Here is a 27,812-nt window from a genome sequence, read left to right on the forward strand (position 1 = left end):
ATACTTGGATATAATTTTTAGGTATACGTTATTCAAATGTTTTTTTTGTTAGATTCAACAGTGTTTTATATAACCTCTATAAAAGCTTACATTTTGGTGGGGTAAAAAAGGTCAACTAAACCTTTACATTGACAAGGGTGAAAACAATATAAAAATATTAAAATAAGTTAAAAAAACTATTTTAAATGGGATAAATTACATTTTTTTAGAGACATTGATGACAATAAAATATACTAAATAACCATTTTTATCATATAGCCGTTCAGTATATACTAAATCGATATTAAAAATCACATGATACAACACTGGCAAAGATTAAAACAGTACGAAAATAGTAAAATAAGTTAAAAAACAATTTTAAAAAGGAGAAGCTAAAAAAATTGTTATTCCAATTCTTCCGATGATTATTTCTGACAAAATACCAGATCATAGTTATATACAGTGTGTCTTTGATAGAAATGTACCCAAAAAAATTATATTTTGCATTGGTTGAATAATGTAACTATTATTCAGTAAAATATCTTTAAATTTGAAAATAAAACATTCGATCAGTTTGTTCCCCTGGCCGTTCCATTTGATTCCGCCTATGAAGTAAAAAAACCAAATTTTTGAAAAACAGCAAATAAAACAGCAATAAAATTTCTACAATGATGAGTTGGGAGCTGGGAGTTCTACTGAACATAGTCAGATAATTGTTTGTTTGATATGTGGTATTTGTTGTCATATAATTGGTTTGGTTTTTACAGTATAATTGTGCAAAATCTAGATAGACTTTTCTGTCCCACTCTATATATATATATATATATATATATATATATATATATATATATATATATATATATATACTAGGGTGGCCCTTTATATAGACATTTTCAAATTTCCTTGCTCCCAGGGGCTCAAATGCTTCCAAATTAATAAAACACAATTAATTCTCTGAAAGTGTAGATAGTGCGCAGTTCAATCAAACTTCGTGCGTAAATGGCATGGCAAAAATTTTGAAAATTAAAAAAAAAAAAATTAGGTATAACTTAGCGACAAATGAATTAAAAGTGACAATTTGTGTCATTTTTTATTGAAAATTCGACGCTCCGCAAAATTTTTGAAAATTTTTCCATGCTATTTCTATACAAAACTTTGATTGAATTGCGCTCTATCTAAAAGTTAATATTAAGAGCTAAAACTTTCAGAGAATTATTTTTTATCAATTTGAAACCATTTGAGTCCTTGGGAGCAAAGAAATTCGAAAATGTCCATATTAAGGACCACCTTTATATATATATATATATATATATAAACATCGGTCATATAACATAAGATTAATATTTCGTTAGTACGTTCCGTCTTTTTTCTCTTCGGTTACACATTGTGAATACGATATCGGCATCGCGGTCATGAGAAGAGCAGGCGGGAGAGGCGCGACGCTCCTCCATATGAAACGTGTTCACTTTCTCTCGCAGCTAAAAGAGAAAGTCACTTGAACAACGATTCGAAAAAGAATAATCATATTTCCAGCTAATAGCGCGAACTCTCGGACGCGGGTAACCCGACGCGACGACGGTCTTGGTCTTCGAGCCGTTGGAGCCAATGACAGTGAACGCTGCTAAATCGGAGAATTAAGCGTTTCCTCATTCCACGGACTCCAATGAGTAATATGATAGCTTATTATAGCGATTAGTATGATACGATGGTATTTAAACTTGGTAAACGAACTTGAAGATAGAAGACAAAATTTAAATGTTAAAGGGTGGAGCGGGGCTTAAGGGTCTGCTGGTAAAAAGATCCACAGCGATATCTCAAACATAGTTTTTTTTTTTATTTGAACAGCGATCAGAACTTATGGGTTCTATGAGCTGTTGTGATTAATATCTTACAAACTACGTTTGTTGTATTACAGATGGCAACCCAAACAGTTGTCACATCTTTGTATGATAAATTTTCATTACAATCTCTGTAATAGGGCAAGTATGATGCACAATGTCGGGTGAGAGCTATTTTCACTTGGAAACATATTGCTATTTATATTTCCAAGTGAAAATCGTTGTCACTGTTGCCTGACAACAGGCTGCTCGAAGTGGGTATCGAACCCGGGACCTCTAAAACAAGTCCCGTCGCTCTTAACCGCTTACCTACGGGCGAGCCCTCAAACATAGGTGATATTAGAAATTTTTAGAAACAATATTTGAAAGTAGAGGGAAAAAGATGTATAGCCAGCCATCCCGTTGATTCTTACGGCATTGCTATCAGGATTTTCTTTCTTTCTTTTTTTGAGCTCTATGTTTAGTTTACAAGATCTTTTAAAATTTTTAAGTATACGTAATTCAATTGTTTGATAAGATGTATTGTTAATTTTAAGATAGATTCATAAGAAGCTTACACATGGGTAGTGTAAAAATAAGATATCTAAATATTTTGAACCAGGGCGGCAACTTTTAGTGAACTGAAACTTATGAAATTTAAACTTATGAAACTTATGAAACTTAATAAAATTTACGAAACTACTGAAATTTATGCTGATCCGGACGAAGGGGGGGGAGGTAATTCTCAATTTTCTTCATAATTAACTTAGTAAAAATTTGCACTTGTGCTAGACAGTCAAAAATTTTGTTTTTATAATTTTTGGTAAAATAAAAATTTGAAACTTTTATTTATGCTGATCCTGACGAAGGAGGGGTGGGGTAATTTTCTCCATAATTAAATTAGTAAAAATTAGCACTTGTGCTAGACAGTCAGATATTGTGTTTTCATAATTTTTGGTAAAATAAAAATTCGAAATTATTTACATGTGATGTGATGTTCAGAATTAATTATATCAAATGAATCAGAGGCTACTTTAACCAGCATTTAGTATTTTGCATTCGGAAATTTTCTCATTCATAACGTATATTTCTATATAAACATACATGTTGTATGTAGTTGTTATTCTATTATCAAGTAATTGCAAAGATTCAATTTTTGGAAACCCGTGACAATCCGGGACAAAAAATCTAAATCCGAAACAAATATTGCTTTCAGAAAAAAACCGGGACAATCCGGGACTGTCCCGGCCAAACCTGGACGTATGGTCACCTTAGGAAAAAGGATCAGCTAAACCTTTTTCCAAGGCGTAAACAAAAAAAAATTGTACATAAAAATGCAAATTCAGTTAAAAGAAGTAATTATACAAAAAATAAATTAATAATTAATACAAAACTACTGATGAATATTTCTTACTTATAAAAATAACTTTGTAAAAAATGTTCCTGTGAAAATTACCTTTTGCATTAGTTGAATTATGTAGCTATTTCGTAAAATTCCTTCAAAATAAAATGTCCTCTGACCGTCCTATTTTATGAGGCAAAAAGGACCACCTGACAAATTTTTAAAGGATAGCAAAAAAGCTAGGAGTTTTACTGAACATAGTCATATAGTTGTTTGTTTGATATGTGTTATTTGTTGTGATATTATTGGTTTGATTTTCACAATATAATTGCTCAAATTAGACTTTTGTGCTCCGCCCTATCCTATTAACAAAAATATTATAATTTGTACTTCTATGTGGATAGCTCCTATTTATCACTAACAATTTCTGGTCTTCATAAAATTAATAAGAATGCCCAGTATTCAACATTTCTTAATTATTAAAATCTAAAATTTGTGAGTAAACTTCAAACTCCAAAATTCGTTGAAATCAACCTGTGTCAACCGGTCTCTTGATAAACTTTCATTCTCCGACAAAATAAAAATGTTACGGAAACTTTTTGTTACGGTCCTATTTTTGTATGAATTGGTAGTAAGAGCTGCCAAAAAGCTATGTATTTCCATGTTTAAACGAACGCCAAAGAAAAACTACGCAATCTAATGAAAAAACTCTTTTCTACTTATGGACAGTAAATTCAATTGAACTATCTAATCTGAAAACCGCACTTACTAAGTTGCCAACCTAATATTTTATAAGATTCAAAGCGTTCATTCTTAAAAATTAAATATTTAAAATCTGTACCAAAAGCCATAGTTTAAATAAACAAAATCACCCCTTTATGGAGACAAAATATTGTAAATAGCCAATTTTATCATACATCTGTTCAGTATATTCTGAAATCGATTTTGAAAATTAAATTCTACAACTCACAATTTGTTCAACAGCGATAGGTTATATGACGTGTTTACGAACTTCTTACTAAACTCTAATACAATTTTTTTACAAACGTACGCAAATTATATACTTTTACTTTTAAAATGACAATTTTGTCTTATTGTCACTCACTTATGATTAATGTTATTATTATCTTTCACGAAAATTCTATGCTAAACATATATCTTTATTAGAATATATTATTATATAATCTAAAAATAAATAAAGCAGTGACATCAGCTTTTGTTTAAGGTAAATGGAGCGCGCATAATTTTCATAAACTAGTGAAAAATAGTGTTTAATCTTTGAGCTCTAATTTTATCTTAAATTTTACCGTTACGAATTTCTATATTTTAATTATACAACTTGAAATAATCACATGCTTAGAGTTGAGCATTTATATATACTAGTATGCAATAAAGTATTACATATATATAATATATTATACCTTTTTTCCAACGATTTTGTAGTTCAATGGCACATAGATATATACATTTTTTTACCCTCTAACTTGCCAATTTTTTCTTCATTAGATTTAACATCGTAATATTACTATCTATATTACTGTTTCAAATTTGTGAATAATAACTTACTACTAGCAGCTAATATAGTTTACTTTTTGCCAAAATATTTATGCTCTTAAGTTTCTAATAAGAAGTAACTGGAGGAAATACATTCGTATTACAATTCTTATGTGTATATATATACATCTCGTATATATATATATTAGGGTGGTCCTTAAAATGGTCATTTTCGAATTTCCTTGCTCCCAGGGGCTCAAATGGTTCCAAATTGATAAAAAACAATTCTCTGAAAGTTTTAGCACTTAATATTAACGTTTAGATAGAGCGCAATTTCATCAAAGTTTGTATGGAAAGAGCATGGAAAAAATTTTGAAAATTAAAAAAAAAAGTTTTAGGTATAACTTAGCAACAAATGATTGAGTTTTATTCATTCATTTGTTTGCTAAATTACATCTAAAAAACATTTTTAAAATTTTTGAAAAATTTTTCATGCTATTTCCATACAAAACTTTGATGGAATTGCGCTCTATCTAAACGTTAATATTAAGAGCTAAAACTTTCAGAGAGTTGTTTTTTATCAATTTGGAACCATTTGAGCCCCTGGGAGCAAGGATATTCGAAAATGACCATTTTAAGGACCACCCTAATATATATATATATATATATATATATATATATATATATATATACATAATAAAGCAGCCAATTCGTCGTCAAATTACAATATTAAATAAATATAAACAATTCTTTATTCAGTACAATTTAATCCGAAGCATGTGTAGTTTTAAAACTATAAAAAATGTTTAACTTTTATGTTGTATTTTTCTTGGTAAAGGCTGTTGAATAATACCATATACTTAGTACTAAATAAATAATTATTTTTATTTATTTTTTTATTTGTCAAATTACGTCAAATATGTTAAGAAAACGAAAAAAAAAACAACGCAATAATTTCTCTAATAATGAAAGTTATAAAGTTTAAAACAAATAGTTTTTTAAACAGGCATTTATCAAGTTATTGAAACAAAACTATATTATGTTTTGCAACATTTTTTATATATTTCCACTGGTTCAAACATTTTGTTTGATTGGTCGTCGTTTATGTATTATTTTTAACTTAATCTTTGAATAAAATATCTTCATTATTTTTCTCATATATGTGTGTGTGTTTATTTTTTAGATAATTTCAATGTTTTATCCACTGCAAAACAGTACAAAAGGATTTCGACACCCATGGAAATTGATTAAATTAAACATTCTTAAGTTTTATTTTAATAACTGGATATACTTCTCTGAAATGCTTCCAAATCAATAAAAAAAAATCTCTGAAAATTTTAGCTCTTAACATTAACTTTAAAATAGTCCGCACTCTAACCAAAGTTTCTTAGGAAAATAACTTGGGTAAAATTCTATTTGTTTTTTCGAATTTTATAACTTACTTATTTTATAATTTACTTATTTTGATCATAAATAAAAAAAATTACAACAAAAATGTGATATATTTCATAAAATAAGTATTTACTTAAGAAGAAGAACCAAGAAACTTGATTGGATTGCGGACTACGTTAGAGTTTATATTAGGAACTAAAAGTTCCGGATAATTTTTTTATCAATTTGAAAGCATTTGAATCCCTGAATTATAGTACGAATGTATTTCCATACAAATGCATGCAATATGTGAATTTAAATGTATATGTATAATTAAATATATACATGCATACAATAGACTAAATTAATATAATCCAATTCATTTGAATATTAATCACAATAAACGGTACAGTGCAACAATTTGATTACTAAGATTCACGTAAATATGTATTTTTCAAAGTTTTATCTGCATTTTCGAAAAATTTGCCTTATATTTGAAATTTTGAATTCATCTTTATATTTATCAATTTAGTCTAGAATATGTTCGTTTCCACAACAATTGTACGAACGTTATCATATTTGCGTAGCCTCAGGTGTTAAATCACCTGTACCCCCGTCTGATGAGAAACAAGCGAACGAAAAGCAGTCGGTACAGCAACAGAAAAGTGCCAGCTAACGCTTGACGCTGTTGTGCCTCAATGTTTTGATAGATGTCGAGGCTTGTAAAAATTCATTATCTGTAAATTTGAATATATTGAAGATAACAGAAACTAAGGGGTCGATTAAAAAACAGATCAATGTTATGGCAAGGCTTTGTAAGTATGTAATGTAGTAGTTTTTATACAAAATCGTACTAAATACTGTCAAAAGCCATGGGGTGCAGTCAGGCGTTTTAGATAGAAAACCTAGAATAGAAAATGCCTAAATGTCAAATATTCTCATGCATGCGTCTTTTTGATGTGGTTTAATAATTTTTTTTTTTAATTCACTTTATTTTAGCAATCAGAAATAGTTTAATAAAATATGAGTGAATTTCATAGATCTTACACTACATCGACTGCTAGTCGAGCGCAAGATAATAGGGAGTTCATTAATCACGGGAGGTTTTTAGTGGGAGCGAGGGGGGGGGGTGGTTGTCAAAAAATCACGATAGGAAAATATCACAACAAACATTTTCAGCAAAAAATCTAATTTTACAGTTTCATCACGTAACTAAAAATACACGTGACGTTTGGTGGAGGAGGACGGGGTCTAAAAATTCTTAAAAACTCGCTCGCGTGATTAATGGACGCCTCCTAAGTGTATAAAAATAAAAGAGACTAGGACGCCATTTGCTGATCGAGCGTTGCCGACAATCGTGGAACACTCCCAATTGATTAAATGTCATATGTCATATGTCACGTGCCTAACCTAAAATTAAATCTTGTGCTTGAAATTGTTAAATTATTTTGACGAAAAAATCAGTCTGTGTAGTGGTTCCTAGAACACTCCCAAATGATTAAACATCATATGCATGAACCTTATAATATATAAACCAATTTTAACAGGTGGATTCAATTTTATGTGCATTCAATATTAAAATTCTTACAAAATTATCATTTCACACAATTGACATTATATTATTGAAATAAAACTATCACTGATAATATTTGAATTACATCAAGTATTATGATAAAAATTATTACATATTATTAATATCATTTCTTACATAATTATCAGTTTATATAATTGCCATTATATTATTAAATAAAAACATATGACAAATGACATTTAATCAAAAGGGAGTGTCCACGATTGTCGACAACGCTCGTTCACTGAGTGACGTCACAGTATCCTATCTTTATACACTTTATAAAATGCTAAAAAATAAAGACTAGCAGTCCATCTAATGTAAGGTGTATAGTGAATTTGCATTTTATGTCTAAAACTCTTATAGGTAAATACATGGCATTTTGACAGAACTTAGTATCATTTTGTACGAAAATTGCTACATAACATTTGCCAGAACACTGGTCTATTTTATGGTAGAATTAGTCCATTAAGTTATTTATAACATTAATATTTCTTAAAAAAAATGTATCCCAAAATTTTCTTAAATCCCGGGCACGCTACGATACACCAATATAAAAACTATGAATAAAGAAAATTTAAACAAAAAGTTTGGTTGGGTACCTTTAAAAAATTTATAGAAATCTCACAAAATAAAAAATTTTATCTCGTTAGGGTTTTTTTCAAGTTTCACAGAAGCGTAGTATTCTGCATATACAAGGATAATTACATTTGGCTATTGATGTATCATCTTCAGAATTTGGAATACATTTTGTGTCCTAACTTAATAAAAATACCGATGAGAAATATCAAAATAAATATCGGATTTTATTAAAATTGACAAAAATATACAAAGTTTTTGTACAATCATACCCGGATTCCCAATCAATAGATTGTCATTCCATTTGGACATTTTTTAAGTACGGCCGTAATTTGCTGATTGTGGATGGAATAGGTGCAAATATTGAAATTCAAAAAAATTAAAAATAAGAAGATAATTTTAAAAAATGCTAAGCTTTTCTAAAAATTGTATAGTATTTAGATTTTTTTTTATCTTAAACACTAACTTCCCGATTTGTTTTTATTATTAGTTTTTATAATAAGTTACCTTCTTCTTTATTTTCTTCAAGATCTTCTTTAGTAAGCGGCAAACCTTCCGACAAGGTTGTAAGAGTTCTTTCAGTCGTATTGGCACTAAAACCTTGTACCAAATCCATTCTTGAATCCAATGAATATTGTTTTCCAGACATTAATATTCCTCTAATTCGTCGTCGCATCGCAGGACTCTCCTAAAGGAATAAGGAAACAAGTGTGATTCTAATAACCTGCTAATATTGTTAAATGCCTAATATAATAAATGGTTCACAAACACTGTGTTTGTAAAAAAAATTAACTGTGATTGTTTCCACCAAATAATTTGTATGACTGATGTGAAACACAGTATATATGACCAGATATTTTTTATCAAAATTGCAATTAAATAGATTTACCAAAAATTTTAAAATTAAGTATATTACCTCTAATCTTAAAGTAGAACAAGCTCTAACAAGCAAATCTTCTATATCATGAATAGCAGCAAAACTTCCATTGATAATTTTTGGTGACATGGGACTATTAGCAAGAAGTAAACTAGATCCAAAAGTATCACTTCTTTCTCTGGTTTCTGAAAACAGAGAGAATTTTTAGACTGATACATCAACTCCTTATATTTCAATGATATCAAAGCACTGTTAAAATAAAAATATATTTTACAAATGACTCAAATCACTGAGCCTTTTTTTTTCACTTATTTATATAGCCTCAATACTAAGATTATTTAGCCAGTTACAAGCCTAATTTTATCGCTACAACGTTTACATTTGTGAGTTGACGTCGATTCATTATAGTCAGTGCAGGTCGTAGAGTTCGACTAAAAATTCAAACATTCTATTTGTATTTTGAATATATTTATACCAGTACTAGATTCATTCTCAATTGCATCATAATCATAAATTTTGGCATATCGCCTAAATTTTTGTTTTGTGAAATAATTTAGTATTAATTCATTCCATCCTCAGCTACATCCATTTATTTCCTCACCTCCAAGTGGAACCTTAATCCTCGTAGGTCCCACAAGATAACCATTTTGGACATTGCGTTCCTTAAGGATTTCATCAGCAACTCTGCGAACTTCGGCCCAATCTTCCAAAACATCTTGAATTGTAGTTCGCTGGGATGTGATAGTAAATCGTATCACATATCTTCCTTTTAAAGAAGCAGGAACGCAGTGGACATTTCCACGACTGTTCATTCTTTTTAGGAGCTTTTCGGTTAATTCGTTCTCGCCTTTCAGACGAAACACCACCATACCTAGAAAAAAAAATTCATTTATTTGTTCAAACAGCACTCAGAACTTGAGAGGTATATAAGATACTTGTTGATCACTAGGCTTTTCAGAAGCCAATCCAATAGTTGTAATATCTCTATCTGATATATTTTTTATTAAAATTTGAATAATATAATGAAATAAAAAAAACAACAAAATAAATTTAAAAAAAGCTAAGCCTTTCTAAAAAGTTCAAGTTCATTCTAAACAGTTCAAATAACTTGAACTGTTTATCAATTTCATCTAATTTTTGGAACTATATGTTAAAATCCACACTTAGGTTTTGTTTATTTATGCTTCCTTACATATGAAGATCGTCGCCCAAATATAAGCACTTATGTGCTCTTAGATCTATAAAGTACGAATGATGGAATTTAAGGTATTTATAATAACCTGTTTGAACATATTTAAAACAATTGTTATTAATCATTCACCAATATTTATTGGTTTGGTTTAATTACAGAAACATTTAGTAATTTTCTTTAAGGCATGCACCGCTAGTTAATAAATTATTTTATTGATCTATCAAGTACCATGACTATGTGGTTTTAACAGTTAATTGAACGTTTAAACTAATAATTTTGATTTAACAGTTCATCCACAAAATCATTAAAATTAATTTTTGCTCAATAATTTTGAACGATATTTTGTGCAGTTATATTATATATGCAGATATAGCTTTGTGGTTTCACATATTGCTGTAAAATATTAACTGTTTATTGAATCTTGATTTATAATAAAAATATTGAGTATGGATTTCCTTCTTTGTGCCTTTCGAATATCTAAAATAACAAGCTAGTGTCAAGAAATCTATGATTTATAGTTTATACCGGTGCTAAAACGTCACTTATATTAACGCAACTATATAAGGTAATTAGCAATCAATAAAAAAAATCGCGTTTTCGATGTGTCGAGATAATTGATAATCATTAAATGCGTTGTCAGCTATTATATAAAACTATATATATATATATATATATATATATATATATATATATATATATATATATATATATATATATATATATATATATATATATATATATATATATATAATGAACATATAGTGTGATTATAAGGTTGAACGATTCTTAGAAGCGGTTGATGAACTCTCCGATGTTCGTAAATGAATATAAAAAATATTCAAGTACACGAAATAAATAATAGATCTATAAAACAAATTCATACCCACGTTTATGAAATGATTCAACCAACCGATTTAGGCAGTTCAATATTCTTTGAATGAATCGCCAAAGCTGTTCGATTATGTTTCACTATAATAATCTTTATCAACCTAGCAGACTCGTATTAAAAAAAAAAATTTCAAATAAAATTTTTAACTTCCCGTAAGTTGAGTTATAATAATAGCAAAAGAATCTAAAATGTGAAATTATATATATCTTCACGATTCAAAGTCTTCTGAATATTTTGGAATAACTTAGAAAAAATGTGTGTGCGTGTGTGTGTACGGATACAAATTTTCACAGCGCTATTGCATTGAAAAAAAGAATTAAATTTATCAAAGAATTTCAAATTATAATTTTGACTGCATTCACATTTTTTCAAGGATTTCAAAATCCTAAAAAATCTGACTTTTTTCAAATTTGTCAAAAACAATTTAAAGCTTTTTTAAAAAAAAAATAATATTTGGTACAGAAAGTTCTAGCAAATTGCTTTAAGACACCACTACGACTAGTTTAATATTTTACAAAATTATATTTATTTATCAAACCATTTTTACAGTATTTAAAATTTGCTTTATTATTAATCTTTAGCATGTTAGTATTATAATATTATCAAATATGTGCAAAATGTTGAAATGATATTTGCGCATTTAATTTTTAACAAACTTTCATCTATTAATCAAACCAGTTTTACATCATTAAAAGTTTTCTTCATTAAATCGTGTAATTTTAATTCAAATAATTTTAATTAAATATATTACAAAATTTCACTCAGTATCCAAGTCAATTTTATGCCATTAAAAGTTTTGCTTTATTAAATCGAATAATTTTTAATTATAAAAAATTAAATTTAAATTATTAGTGAGTTTAAATATTTTAAATGGTTATTCAGAATTTGACATAATTATTTTTTGAACAAAACTTTTGAATTCAAATGGATTTTTAATATTATTTCAGAACCCAGTTTTATTATCCATTTTTTTTATTTTTATTTAGTTTTTGCCATTCTAATATTAAACAAAATTTTTTGTATCGTATCCGTTTTTTAAAAAAAAATTTACTTTAATTTTTTAGCACGATTTAAATACGCTTTTTTTTAATTTTTTGAGAATGATTTTTATCCTTTTGGAATAAGGAAAAGTATTGCTCCAAATTGGTATAATTGGGTTCGATATGAAATAACGTTGGATTTTTATTTACAAAAACCCTTAACCTATCATCCAGAATGAAAATGATTAAATTTATTAGAGTTAGTCAATAATTAACCAATTTCAACAAATGGTCTCAATTTAAAAAAATAAATGCAACGATGATCGAAAAATACTTGTTCGAACGAATTCTCTAAGTAACGAAAAAAGTTATGTATTATAAAGACATATTTTAAATTGAGTAATTGATAATAGAATTATTGATTGATTAGATTTGGATCGTATGGATTACTTATAAACTAATTATTGATTATCGTTTACCTAAATGTCTAGCAGCAGGTATTTCAAAATCTGGATCAGATTTGATGAGAAGTTCAAACTTTTTGGCTAATTTTACTCCCTGAAATAAAATGTTCAAATAAATATTTCAATATTTGATCAAAAAATGTATGTCTTTTTATTTACCTGTCTTATGTGATTTTGCAAACCAACTATTCCAAAACTCCTGATAACGAACCATAATTTTAGTGCACGAAATCTTTTACTCAAAGGGATTTGCCAATGCTAAAAAATAATTATTAAATAAAATTAATCAGTAGAATAATTATATATGCTTCGTCATCAAACATCTAAAAGTTTATAAGTTTCACATTGCAAATGATGTTTTAGAAATAAATGTTCCATCTTATAGTTAATATATCGATTAGAAAAAATACAATATTTTTTAATAGACATTTTGTTGTAAATGTGGAAGTCCATGAAAAATTAATTTCTAAACCACAAATAAAAAAGCTCCAAAGTTTTTTACTATTGCAGAACTTACTAAAAATAGGTCATACCTTACAAAGTTTTACAAATGAAAAATATTATTTATAATTTTGAATGGAAACCACTTACTAACTTTTAATACTATATGTATATGTATATAGAATAATTTCCTTAATAATTTAGGTTAATTTTATAACTATTCACATTAACAGATTTAAATTAATAGATAATTAACCTTTGATCAATCAATAATCTCGACAAAACTTTCAGTAATATCTTGTTTCCGTAATTAAAAAGGTCAAATGCTATTTCCAGTGAGTGAGTTTTTTACTTCTATTGAGTATATTAAATTAACGTACAATTATATTAGCACACTTACCATATAATCGATAGCTAGACCTAATGAAAAAGAATAGCTTTTACTTCTGTAAGATATAACAAAAAAAATATTTTAAATTTTTGTTTAAATAAAATACCTGAATTTTCATGTTGCAAATATAGAGGATCGACGTTGAATGTTCGATGTAAGGATTCGCTGTTTTTCACCCTGAAAATGAAAAATATTTTGTCTTTTACATATTGGTGTTAAGATTCGTTATAAATATTCACAATGACTTAGTTATTAATAATTTAATTTATACTATACTATCTGACAATAATGAAGTATAGTTTTTTTTAATAATAGCACAATATAATATTACTCACAATAAAAAAATTAAATATTGCATAAATATGAAAATTAATTTGCATATTCGTTAATGATAACTGATATTTTTTATTTTTTCATCAAATCAAATATATAAATTCTAATATAATAAAATATATCAGAAATTGACTAAGGTCAGCAGTTGGGGTTGCTTCCTACAACATCAACGTAGTTAAGAAATTATTTTATTTAAGACAAAATTTAATTTTTCATATAAATCGCTAATAATTTGTCAATTTATTTAAGGCACACTTTTAAAAGTAATAATTTTTCCTTTCATATCTTGTTAGTTAATGATAAAAAAATGCTGCATTTCAGTTCTACTGCATTTCTATTCTATATTTAGGAATCATAATTACTTCTAATTATTTCGTCAATTTGATATTAGCACACTTTTAAAGCGAAAAGTACTGAATTTCATAATTTGAGTTAAAGAGCTGAATCATTTATATATAATGTACGTTAAAATCGTCCAATAATATTATAACAGTAACCTGATACGATTTGCATAAAGTAGTGTCATTTCAATAAAGTAACGTAGGTCAACATTAATTGAACATGAATTATTAAATGTAACTGAATACGAACGAAATACGACTATTTTTATATCACTGACTCAATTAGTGGAAGTTAATTAAGTCATATGAGCTAAAAGTTTTTCAACAATTTTTGATAACATCGTTGAATTTCAGTTGCAGTAATCGAATAGATGGAGTTGATATAGAGACTTTTTATATAAGCGCTTTTTTCTTGCAAAATTTTAAACATTTTAACAAAATCAGTATTAAATTTTTATGCTATGTAATAATAAAAAGTTACCAAGTAAATATTTCGGGATTTTTTTTAAATTTGGTGTCTAATAGTTTTGAATTATGTTTTAGATAAATTGGTAAAGAATAATTACTTTAAACTACTAAATTAATTTACTACTTTTAAGAATAATTACTTCAGATTAACAAAAACCAGTCTAAATACTTTTCTATATTTGACTAAGGCACTAATTTTACTTCGCGCTGTTTTTACTGAAATTTATTTAAAAAAGCTTCTCAATTGCATGATCATTATTAAACATGATTACATGATAGCAAGATATAAGATGCAAAACATACTATGAAACGTTAGAAAGAAATAAATCTTATGAATTTTTTATTGTATATATAAGAAAATTGTCAAGAGTCAAGTAAAACTTACAAAATTCATAATAAAATAATTTTAACTATTAACTTCCCGTAGAGTAAGTTATTGTAATCGTCCAAAATACAACGTAAAAATCTCATATCTTTACCTTTCGGAAAATTCTGAACATTTTGGCTCGCCTTAGAAAAAATAGATGTGTGTGTGTATGTATGGATACAATTTTTTGTCCACGTTTTCGGAAGCATGGATCAACGAATTTGAATGATTCAAAAGGCAATCGATTTCTATTGATAAGGAGACGTGCTGATTAGTTTCTGGCAAATTTAAGTTTCGGAGATTTAAAGCAAAGTGCAGAAAATAAAAATTGAGTTTTTGAGAGCATTCGATTTGAATGATTCAAAAAAAATCTATTTGTGATGATAAAAAGACGTGGTAATTAGTCTTTGGTAAAGGCAGGCCTAGCCGTTTCAGAGTTAAAGAGCCAATAGTGTAAAAAATGTCAGTTTTTGAGAGAACAAAGCTTCCGATTTTATTCATTCAAAAAACATATTGCTAGTGATTAGTTTAGAAAGGCTTTTTTTCAAATATCAAAAATGATTTGGATTTTATGTTAAACTTTAGCTAAAATTTTTAAGCTGTCTTAGTTATATATTTCAAATAAAGAATTTTACCTTTGCAATTCAGTTTATATAATTCTTAAAAATATGAGATAAATTCCTTCGTTCTAACTCCACTTGCTCAAGTTTTGTTTATTTACTTTTTATGTGAACATACAATATATATAAACGTCACCGTCCAATTTAAAACTCTTACATTTTATCTTATAATAATTATAGTAATCTATTTGAAATAATTTAATATTCTTCGAATATTTTATTACGGTACGGGAAGTTCCAGCAATTTGCCTAAAGGCATGATGCCCTGCACTACTAGTTTAAAATTGATATGATATAATGCAAATGTTTTGGGCTTATTTTTTTTAACTGTTCTATCTAATGATCTATGGTTCTATTTTATTATCATCAAGTGGAAACTTAAAAGTTGATGAAAGTTCATAAAGAGATACACATAATATGTATAAACTACCACCGAATTGCTTCAAATTACCTAAAATGATCCTTGGTACTATTCTAAATTCTACTAACTGTACGACTTTTATTTGTACTATGTTTTCTGAATTTCATAATCGTAAGTGAATAATTCTAAGATAATAATATATAATATAAATATTATAAATAATGATTATTTGTCACTTACCACATAGCCGTGCAATCGAAATGCACCATCAGCCATTTGGACGGATTGAAGGCTATCGAATCTGCACGTTCGACACCTTGAAGCCAATGTCGAAATTCAGGGCAGAGGAACGCACTGCCTGCGTACGCTGCATCCACGTGCAACCACAGATCTTCTTCTGTACAAACATCAGCAAGTTCGATTAAGTTATCGAATGAACATGCCCCTGTCGTACCCAGAGTTGCGCATACCTGATAAGGTAATCTTAATTTATTAATATTAATTATGTGTATATATATATATATATATATATATATATATATATATTAAGTTGGCAACTAAATAAGTGCGGTTCTCAGCTTAGATGGCTTTAATGTAGTCCACATGTAAAATACCTTTTGTTAAAGAATAGTAGGCAATTTCGATGTCCATCAGTAAAAAAGATCAGTTTTTTATCGATTTTGTAGATTTTGTTGAAATATGTAAAATCGAATCGAATTTTTTTGTCATATTGTCCTTTCTCTGTTATGAATTGTTCATAATGCCAAAGCCTTAAAAAATGGCAGTGTCTAAATTGGTTTGCCAATTTTTGCCAAATTTTGTTCCGAAGATTTTTTACTTAAAGATGAAAAACACTCTGGTCGTGAAGTTGAAGTTCATTACAAAGGAATTGTCTACTTTTACTTTTACCACCCAACTAAACTATTTCATGTTCTAATGTCTACATTGAGCAATTAACAAAATAAACAACGCAGTCGAAAAAAGCGGCTTAAATTGGCAAATCGATACAGTGATTTATTTCATATTTGACTCACATATCTTTGGCCACTCCGCAAAAATTGTAGGAACTTAGTTGGGATAGTTTGCCATAACTACCACACAGTCCTGACCTTGTTCCTTATTACTTTTGATTTATATCTCTACAAAACCCTTTTAATGCAAAATACATAATGATTCAATGATTATGTTGGTGTCCAATTCTACCTAATTCAGTTTTTTTGTAATAAAAACTAGAAATTTTATAAAAATGAGATGATGATGCTGCTTGGAAGATGACAAAAAGTCATTGATTAAATTGGACAATACCTTACAGAGTAAAGTTATTTAATTTCATGAAAAAAATGTCTTTAATTTTCTAAAGAAAACCGCGCTTACTTAGTTTCCAACTGCAATCCATTAACAATCCTAGCAATAATTGCAATCCCTTAGCAGTATTCATTATCAGTCACAAATGTTGGTGATTCTACTAAAATCCCGTCCAATTACCAGTTGATCTAATTTATTCAATTCGTATATAATGTTTAGATGTTATCACATTCACGAAAACGTTTCCATCAAAATTAAAATCACAGATGTATTCCAATCTCCCGCAGTTACTTTTTCACAAATGATAGCAATTTGTTTCCGTTAGTCATTTGCTACATGGTAAAACATTCGAAAAACAATGATAAGACATTTAGAATAGCCACACCCACGATTTTATATCCGGTCTGTGCAATTATAATAAACGAAGTCGATTCTATAAGCTAAAAGCATTGCTGTTCTACAAGAAGCAAACGCTCTAATCCGTTTCGCGGTATTATTATAATTAATTGGCTCTCTGGGGAGTGAAACGTCAGCAAGTTGACTGAAATCCTCTGTGACAATCAAACTAATATCATGCCCAACGTGCAATTACTTATTGGAAAAAATACTCCAGAGAAAAGCTAAAGAATATAGCAACATTAGAAATGTATCAAATTTTATTTGGTCGAAAAAGGAAATATACAATTATTATACAGAAATTGTAGTTCCATATTATATTGTACTACAATCTCATTATAAGGCGCATGCAATCTAAAAATATAGTAGTATTATTAAAATAATTTTAAATACAGTGGTACTCCGACTCAAGAGTAACCAACCATACGAGTATTTTGAGATACAAGCCACCAAATTAGCGATTCATTGTTTCGACATACGAGTAAAATTCGAAATTTGACCCTTCAGCGAGTAAGAGTAAAATAATATAGTAGTATTATTAAAATAATTTTAAATACAGTGATACTCCGACTCATAAGTAACCTAACATACGAGTATTTTAAGATACGAGCCACCAAATTAGCGATTCGTTGCTTCGACATACGAGTAAAATTCGAGATTTGACCCTTGAGCGAGTAAGAGCTTTCTAGAAGAATGTTAACGACAAAATGAAAATATGCAAAATTTCATCGGGCGTAACAATGATTTTCCTACCATTGAAATATTTTGTCTTTTTTATGATGTTGAATTATTTTATACTTAGTCATTTCAATTTTATGTTAATATTAATTGTGTTGTAACAATTTACCCACTCGAATTTAATGATTTTTTTTAACGTTTGAAATTTTGTCTATACATTAATAGTGATTGTACAGTTAAATATGTTGTGTTAGCGTTTTTCTGCATTTTATACATTTACGAAAAAAATTTTACTTTATAAACCATGGTTTCAAAGAAAGGGCCAAATTAATTGTGTAGTAACAAATTACCCACGCGAATTTATCGAGGAATACTTAAACGTTTGAAATTTTGACTATACATTAATAGTGATTGTACAGTTAAATATGTTGTAGGCGTTTTTTTTTTGCTTTTTGTATATTTACATATTTTTTTATGTTCAATAACCATGGATCCAAAAAAGGGCCATGTTTTTTAAAATTAAAGCTTGAAATTATTATTACATGAGCTTCGGGCGTTTAAGAGTATTCTAGAAAGAAATTCATGGCAAAATGAAAATATGAAAATTTTTATGAGTCGTCACAATGGTGTTCCTACCATATTAATATTTTGGGTGCTTTATGATGATAAATCATTTTATAGTTAGTCATTTCAATTATATATTACAAATAATTGTGTAGTAACAATTTATCGAGGATTATTTTAACGTTTGAATTTTTGACTATACATTAATATTGATTGCAGAGTTAAATATGTTGAGTTGGCGTTTTTTTTTTGCTTTTTGTATATTTACAAAATATTTTTTACTTCAATAACCATAGGACCAAAAAAAGGACTATGTATCTTGAATTAAAGCTTGAAATTATTGAAAAATATTAGATGGGAAGGATTTATCAGCACTGATGCTCACTGTTGAAGGGTTGATAAAAGGTATAACTCCAGCTAAAGGCCTTTCAATCATTTATAACCAGCTTTCTAAGCTCTAAAAAGTTTAGGTTTTGAACAAAAATCACCCCAGAAATTTGCAAAAGTTCGACAAATTTAATTTGTTCAACGAAAGACGTCTAACTCATTTCCGCAATACCATGAATGAACAATAGACATAATTAAATTAATAAATACTAAATTTATTTTTAATATTGAAAAAAACTCAACAAAAACCACCATGCTGGGACTAATTATTAGCATTTCAATATATTGCTTTGAGATACGAGCGATTTGACATACGAGCGTGGTTACGGAACTAATTAAAGTCGTATGCCGAGGTACCACTGTATATGGTTTATAAATACCCAGAAAGGAATCAGTCCTTTTTTTCTGTCCTCTTCTATACATTTTTTTAGAGCATCGCCTCGCATGCTTAGATCTTCGTCCGATTCGATGTAATGCAATAATACTAAACCTAAAAATAATAGCATATAATTAAGTCTTTGCAATCCTGCAGCCGCTTTGTTCGTGTAGTCGAATCACCTATCAGTCCTGCCTTCTCGACGCTGGAGTGCGCCTGATCGGAGCAGTATGCCACTAGCCTAGAGTTTATATCGCTATCCGATAATTTAGGGTTGGTTTCCTGGCATTTGCGTATAATCCGCGACCTCCCAGCCAGCAAACATACTAATGTTGCTTCGCTAGCGGTTGTCTAAATATCAAGCAATTGTTATACGAATAGCGGATCATAAAATTAGTACTTGCAAACGAATATTATAATTTGAACCTGAATGACACCGCCGCCCAGACTCGTGCTTCTAACATGCAGAAAATCTTCGGGCAGACCGATCATTTTGCCTAGCCAATTCATGACGATCATTTCGAGTTCCGTACAAGCTGGAGACGAAGCCTTTGATTGACAATAAATCACATGTTGTTTAAAAAGTCTTTATAATGCATTTTGCCGGTTCATCGATTCCAAGTATTCTTACCCAAGTGAAACCCAAACAATTGATTGCATCAGCCAACATGTCGCCCAGAAGCGAAGGAAACGAATTCAAAGCCGGGAAGTAGGCGTGCATGTGCGGACTTTGCCAATGTGTTACCTACGTAATAATAGACATTTCATTAATAATTAACAAATTCTCAAAACTGTATTAAATCAACAATTATTTAATAGATATTATTCAATTCTTAAAATCTAAATTAATATTTTTCAATAGAACATTCAAATATATTGCGAGGTAAACGGTTCTCATTTAGACTCAATTCAATTACTACTAATTCAAGGCTTTACTTTACACTTTAATCTATGTACATATACACATGCAGTGTGTTTCAGAACTCAACGTCAATCTAAATCAAGGCGATAGTAACGTAACTATCATGAAAAGAATTAGAAAAAAAATTATTTAATGTAGTTTGACAATTATAAGCTTTCGTGCGCAACCTAAAGCTTTGGTGAAACTATGATCATTTATCGATAATTTCAACAAATTTTTAATAATTTTGAAAATTTAAACTTTAGATCGGTAACCATAAATGACATTTCTAGCACCAGAGTCAAAAATAATTGCTTAAAGTTTTAAGACTATTTGATTAACTTTGAATTTAAAATTTGTCGATTAAAAATGGACTATTTTGAAAAGATCTCCTATAAAAAATTGTACTAAAGTGTGTTGGCAACTTTCATCAAAACTTGTCGCATTTAATCAGGATTGTAAAATGGTAAAATACTTGATAGATTTATAATAAAAAAATTCAAATAAAAAAATAATAACCTAAAAATGTTTTTTGCTAGTGCAAGCTTTTTTTACTCGCAGTGTGTGGGATAAAACATTTGAACCGAATGTGAGCAAAATGCGTTAGCCGTTATCGTGTTATTTTTAAGTTTTTATTTTTGAACTCTATTTTTTTATTGAAACTATCAAGCACTTTATCATTTTACAATCCTGATCAAATGCGCCAAATTTTGATGAAACTTGTAAACACACCTTAGTTGTTTCTAAAGGTGTCTAAAATTTGAAAAATTTCAAATTTATAGTTTAAGAAAAGGATTAAATTCTTGAAAATTTGAAGCAATTTGCCTGTGGTCCTAGTGGTCCTAGAAATATTATTTACTTTCGGTTATGGATCTAATGTTTTAAATCAACAAAATAATTAAAAATTAACGACAATATGTGAAAAATTGTCACAATTTTACTTAAGCTCTAGATTGCACTTAAAAGCTCATAATTTTTAAAGTGCATGGGATAAATTGTTATTCTATAACTTTGTTCATGATTGTTACGATCAATACTATCACCTCGTTTTGGCTGACGTTGAATTCTGGGACACCCCGTAAATGTATATAAGCATATTCTAAAAAATACAATTATTGCTGCAAAGTTTTTGGGAAAAATGTGAAAACATACAAAAACACAATATAAATTCTCCATAATAGTTTTTCTAAAGTTATGATAGCTACGATCAATACTATCACCCCATTTTGGCTTGATGTTGACTTCTGGGACACCTTGTTAATGTATATTAGCATATTCTAACGAATACAAATGTTGCAGGAAATTTAAGAAAAAAGTGAAAATAAGCAAAAACACTATATAATTTTTTATATTCAATGGACATTAGAAATGTTCTAGATGAAAACATGATATAAATTTTTCTTATTAGGTGGACGCAAGAAATGTCCCAGAAGTCCCACATAAATGAAGTAGTCATTATGAATTAATAGATTAATTAATTTAATCAAATTAGTAGGACTATTTGATTTTGACCAATACAATTATTACTCACTCCGGGCATTATCAGCCTCTCGACATCGCCTATGATCTGTTCCCATGGCTCGCCGTCGATTGGCGCGCTCTCCGGCATCATGGAACGCAGGTAGCCCGGCTTAACGGCCGGAAACACCTTACGATCGCGTATGTTTTCAAGATAATCGGCTATGTAATCCACCATTTCTTTGCCTTAAGGATATAATTCAATGAGATTTAAAATTAGTCATATTTCCTAATCGCATTAAGAAGCTACTGTTATTTGTTGTTTCAATGATTAGCAATTTATACAAATTTTAGGTATTATGCTACATCAGCCTAAAAGCCTGTTCTCATGACGCTTGTTTCGTTGCTTTTTGGTCTTCCGGCTAGCATGCTGGTTATCAAGTAGACAAAATGACATCGTATCGATCTCTTTTTGTTTCAAGTAAGCGAAATTTTGCTATTAGAACGTGAGCTATTTTTGTGAATGGGTGATAGACCTATGAATAAAACCCGAATCACACGACATTTATTTTCTGGGATAGTATTCTTGATCTTTAAGTGTGATTTGTTTTAGCTTGCTTGATTTTTGAGTGTGATTTGTTTTGGCTCGCTAGATTTTTGAGTGAAATTTGTTTTAGCTTGCTAGATTATCAAATATTTTAAATCGCATGACCAAATACTGCCACCTTATTGGTTCGAACGAACAAATCCATCTACAAAAATAGCGCACAAAAAAAACATCTACAAAAAAAAAACTCTCCTGAGGACGTTAGATCGACCCATTCTTTCACAAGACGTCGTCTAAAGTAAAATGGAAGAATTAAAAGGTGTGGGAAGAAGAAAAGTATTGATGGTTGATGACTTACTTGAGTCTTCTCAAGTAAAATATAGGGAACTGAAAGCCAAAACACAGAATTAAAAATCATGGAAGCAGAAGTTTGAAAAGAAAAATGAATAAAAAAGTGAATAATCGAAATGAAATGACAATAAAAATAATAAACAAGTCAAAGAAAAGAAATCATTGATTTGTGGTGCTTCATATCAGGGACCTGCTCTCGGGCAATCTTTAATAAATCAATAAATATATGTATATATAATAGCAATGAGATTTACAAAAGTTTAATGAATGTTTTTATTCTGAGTATTATTAACAGCAAGAATTTAATTATAATCTATTAATTATAAAAAAAAAAATAATATGTATGTGTGGCTCTCTACGGATCAGATACATGAACTCTAATAAGGAAGGTCAACAAAAACTATCTTTTCAATTTTGATATGTGTTGTGGAGATGAATGGAGAAGATAAAATAAACCGACAAAGGTAACAAATAAAAAGTATTCTTCAGTGTAGGTGAGAAAAGAGCTTTACTGGATATTATTAAAAATAGAAAAGAAAACTGAATCAAAGTTCTATATCTGGAAAGTAGTGTAATCTCTGCACTATGAAGAGAAAGAAGTCTTAATAATAAATAACTTCCCGTAGGGCATGTTATAATCGTACAAAAATCGAAAATGAAAATTTTTGCATATTTTTATTTTGAATGGTCTTTTCAACATTTTGGCATACTCTAAAAATGGATGTATGTGTGTGTGTGTATGTACAGATACAATTTTTGTCCACGATTTTGGTACCACGGATCAACCGATTTGAATGGATCAAAAAACACTCAATTTGTATTGATGAGGAAACATGCTGATTAGTTTTTGGCAAAGGCCATTGAACTAGCCGTATCTGAAGTATAAGAAGGTAAAAGTGCAGATTTTGAGAGAACGGAGCATTAGTTTAGAATGATTTAAACAACATTTTATTTGTATTGATGAGGAGACATGCGGATTAGTTTTTGGCAGAGGCAGGTTCAGCCGTTTTGGAGATACCGAGCAAAACGTGAAAATAAAAGCAGTTTCTTGTAAGCATATCTAAAAGTCGTCGCCCAATTATAAGCACTTATATTATATTAGATCTATAAAATACGAATGAAGAAATTTACAATAGTCACAATAATCATTTGAAAATATTTAGAACAATTGTTATTAATCATTGAATATTTAATTACGGTGCAGAAAGTTGCAGCAATTTGCCATAAAGCACACTTTTGGAGTGGATTAAAAAATATCTCACATGAGGCTAAATTCGACCGAACTGTTTTCGATATCCACTAGCAAACTTGGATTTCTATGATTTATGCATATATATTATTGAAAATGTAACTATATTGAATTTGTCAGAGGCAGTAAGTGCTAACTAAGAATAATACTGAATTTATTCAATGAATTTACACCATATGAAATCTTTTCAATGCGTGCGAGGACACCCGGACGCAAATCCGGGGGCAATAAAAGTAATCCCAGATCATTGGATCCACATTCGTATTTACATATAGGTACATATATTACGTATACTGTGTACTGTTATATCCTCTACGGCTAAATCTCAGAACATTTCTTTATATAACAACAGTTTATGGCGTCCATACTGAAGTCTAAACGATCATCAAACGATGAAGCCGTTTGCTTTATTGAATTCAAGAAAGCACCATATATATACATCTATATATATATATATATATATATATATATATATATATATATATATATATTATCTACTGGCAATATTGTTCTAATATTTCATTACGGTCATAATTATATCGCATAAAAATGAAAATTATTTCCATAATACGAAGGAAAGAATTGGTTAATATTTTATAGCTAATTTCAAAATATAAAATTTTATAAGCCAAATTTTTATATGTCATACTATTTTTGTTTTTGCTTCCAAGATCTTCAAAATTTTAAATAGATCTTTTACATTACATTATAGCAATTGTATAATAACAAATTAGGTCTTCTTTTTCATTTGAATTTAGATTTGATTTTTTTATTTGAACTTTCAATATTATATAAATATTAAATTATGATATACTAATTAATAGATAAAAATAATCATATTTATAATTTTTGCGCAAATTGAATAGCACTAGGTACATACACAACGTAAATGTGTTTGGTCGGAACCTAGAAGTCCTAATTCAAACCCACAATTCGTTCTTTCTGATTTGAAAATACAGATGAGAAGTAAATTTTTGATAGAAGAATTGCTGCCTTAGCATTTATATCAATAAGAAAAATTATAATAAAATTAAATATGAATAAGATGACTATTGCAACATACAATAGACATGTTCTGATTTCTGTACAAATCTTCTGTAGAAAAATTTTGCTAAATAAAATATCTAATTAGCAAAACAAATATTTCAAATTCCAAATCAAATTTAATAAATAATCAAAAAAAGCATTTTGCATACTTCACAAGTTACTAATTTTTTAGTATATAAAACAATAGTTTGAATTAGGGGGCATCCATAAATCACGTGAGGCTTTTAGAGTGAGGGAGGGAAGGGGGTTGACAAAAAATCACGAAAAATCACGTGTGGAAGGGAAGGGTCTAGTAAGATATGACGTATATTTATTTTTTACCTAGATTTTCAAAAAAAAAAACAAATATCACGTGTTTTCGTAAATTCGAAAAATTTGTTAAGAAAGTTTTGCATAACTAAAAATACACGTGATGTTTGGTGGGGGAGGAGGGGTAATTTAATTAAAATAAGAGACTAGAATTCTCAATAGTATAACTCATATTGATAAGTGTCATGACATGTCGTTCATGGACGACATCCGTATACATAGCGCTGTGGATTAATCTAGCAAAAGGGTTAATTCCATTAACATTTTAAACAAGAATTTATTATTTTTAGTATTCAGAGTTACCGTAAAGAAATGCAAAATTTCTAGAAACAGTTTTTTTTAATTTTTTGTTTTTTTTTTATTTATTCTGTGATCTATTAATAAAAACAATAATCAGAGATTATTAACAATATACGGAAAGAAGATAAAATTAAGATTTTTTTTAAATCATAAATTTTCAAAATGATTTTCTAAGCTTTTCATATTTTTTTAATACTTAATAAACCTACTTCGCTTATACATAACAACGTTCTTGAAAACTGTAATGTATATTATTACTACTATAAAATTATTCCATCATAACCTACTAGTAGGTACCGCATTCGAATTATGAATTATTATTGGGTGTCACAGGTCACTATGATTGTGGTGTTAACGTTAATTAATACAATCATAGCGTGTACCTATAAACGCGCCATTAGTCATGTAATGGGATTTATTCAACGGTACTTCTGCAAGAAATGATTCTAATGATATTGCAGAAATATGAATAAATAGCTACGGGCATTATGTTTGTATATACATATAAATATATATATACGCACACATGTATATATATGTAATACGCACACATGTATATATATATATATATATATATATATAATTTTTTAATAAATTTTAAATATATTATATATAATTTTTGAATTTCTTTGCTCCCATGGGTTCAAATGCTTCCAAATTGATAAAAAACAATGCTCTGAAAGTTTTAGCAATTAATATTAAGTTTAAGAAAGTCCGCACTCCAACCAAAGTCTCTTGGTTCTTCTTTGTAAGTAAATACTTATTTTATAAAATTTATCAAATTTTGGTTGTAATTTTTTTATTTATGATCAAAATAACCAAATACTATGTTATTCTAAAAATGTTGGTTCACTTGTTGCTAAGTTATAAAATTCTAAAAAAACAAATGGAATTTTACCCTTGTTATTTCCATAAGAAACTTTGATTGGAGTGCAGACTATCTTAAAGTTAATATTTAGAGCTAAAACTTTTAAAGAATAATTTTCATCATTTTGGAAGCATTTGAGCCCATGGGAGCAAAAAATATTCAAAAATATCCATATCGAGGATAGTTTGATGCATATAGTTTTTTGTCGATGGTAAACATTCCGTCGTCATTATCTAAGAATTATTTTGGTGGACTATTCTTGCCACTTAGAGGTATAAAAAATATATTTTAGCAGATTCTCGGTTATAATTATTGCTATTATAAAATTTCATTTATACAAGTATTCTATAACAACTGATTATTGTTATTTATACAATAATGAACTAACAGGCACAAAGATAAAAATCCTCATCATATGCGTTTGGGCAGAACTCTATTTATTATTTTTATCATTATCAATATATATTACCAAAATCAATTTGACGGTTGTATAATGCCAGCCTCTATTCTCAATTTGTAGCAATAATTACACTATATAAATTTTGTAAAATATGACAAATTAAATTTTATAGGATTTATTATTTATTTAATAGAAATTCTATTTACAATGTGTTGAGTACCACTACAAGCATCTAAAAGTTCCAGAAGTTAATTGTAACAGATTATAAAGCTTTTGTAATGTATCTAGTTGAATTTTGTATTTTTATCACAGATTCTTATAACCAAAGCCATATTATTCGTATGTTAAAATAAAGACTGAAAATATATAACCGTCATTTTGGTTACTTGATAACTTGTAATTTCAAGTATATATTTTATAAAGTGATAGGTTTCTATTAATTATTTAATTTTTGTTACCTCTTTTTCTGTACTCCTGAAAGTCCATTTCTATCGGTGCACTGTGATTTATAGCCTAAATAGCAACGTATGTATTTTATCAAAAATAATCACAATAATCGGTTCAATTAGTCGAACTTAAATTGAACTCTATATTAAATAGAATTTATTTTATTTTTTATTATATTTATTTGCAAACAAATGTTAAAAAAATATATTAGAATTAATTAATCGAATAATAACTATATAACTAGTTTTTAGAATAAATGAACTATTCAAATTTGCAATCAAATACCTACCGGTAGGTAATTTCAATTTTTATTATTTTAAACACACAAATTTTTAAAATTTTAAATATATTTT

At 28.4% G+C, this 27,812-nt stretch overlaps 1 protein-coding gene across 1 annotated transcript; it reads right to left on the minus strand.

The window, feature by feature from the left end:
- Positions 1–6,675: 6,675 nt before the first annotated feature.
- LOC113376288 (histidine decarboxylase-like) lies at positions 6,676–27,498 on the minus strand. Its single transcript, XM_026616193.1, has 15 exons — positions 27,471–27,498; positions 22,015–22,187; positions 20,214–20,327; positions 20,009–20,131; positions 19,765–19,933; positions 19,587–19,696; positions 16,117–16,346; positions 13,493–13,563; positions 13,396–13,415; positions 12,714–12,812; positions 12,570–12,648; positions 9,631–9,900; positions 9,069–9,214; positions 8,660–8,840; positions 6,676–6,740 (listed from the first exon to the last, which is right to left on the minus strand). The coding sequence occupies exons 1-15, from the start codon at positions 27,496–27,498 to the stop codon at positions 6,676–6,678; spliced, it is 1,878 nt and encodes a 625-aa protein (XP_026471978.1).
- Between the last annotated feature and the right edge of the window lie 314 nt (positions 27,499–27,812).

This window comes from Ctenocephalides felis, unplaced genomic scaffold (assembly GCF_003426905.1).
Source record: "Ctenocephalides felis isolate EL2017-DRISC unplaced genomic scaffold, ASM342690v1 CF-g0.4_SCAFFOLD_01886, whole genome shotgun sequence".
Lineage (NCBI taxonomy): Eukaryota > Metazoa > Arthropoda > Insecta > Siphonaptera > Pulicidae > Ctenocephalides > Ctenocephalides felis.

What these genes read in the sequence shown, in the direction of transcription:
- LOC113376288 (XM_026616193.1), bottom strand. Translation starts at nt 27,498, where the DNA reads ATGGACTTTCAGGAGTACAGAAAAAGAG. An exon ending in TGGGCGGCGGTGTCATTCAG is followed by an intron (nt 19,934 to 20,008) that starts GTTCAAATTATA and finishes CTTGATATTTAG; the next exon opens with ACAACCGCTAGCGAAGCAAC. An exon ending in TTTGCAACATGAAAATTCAG is followed by an intron (nt 13,416 to 13,492) that starts GTATTTTATTTA and finishes CTTTTTCATTAG; the next exon opens with GTCTAGCTATCGATTATATG.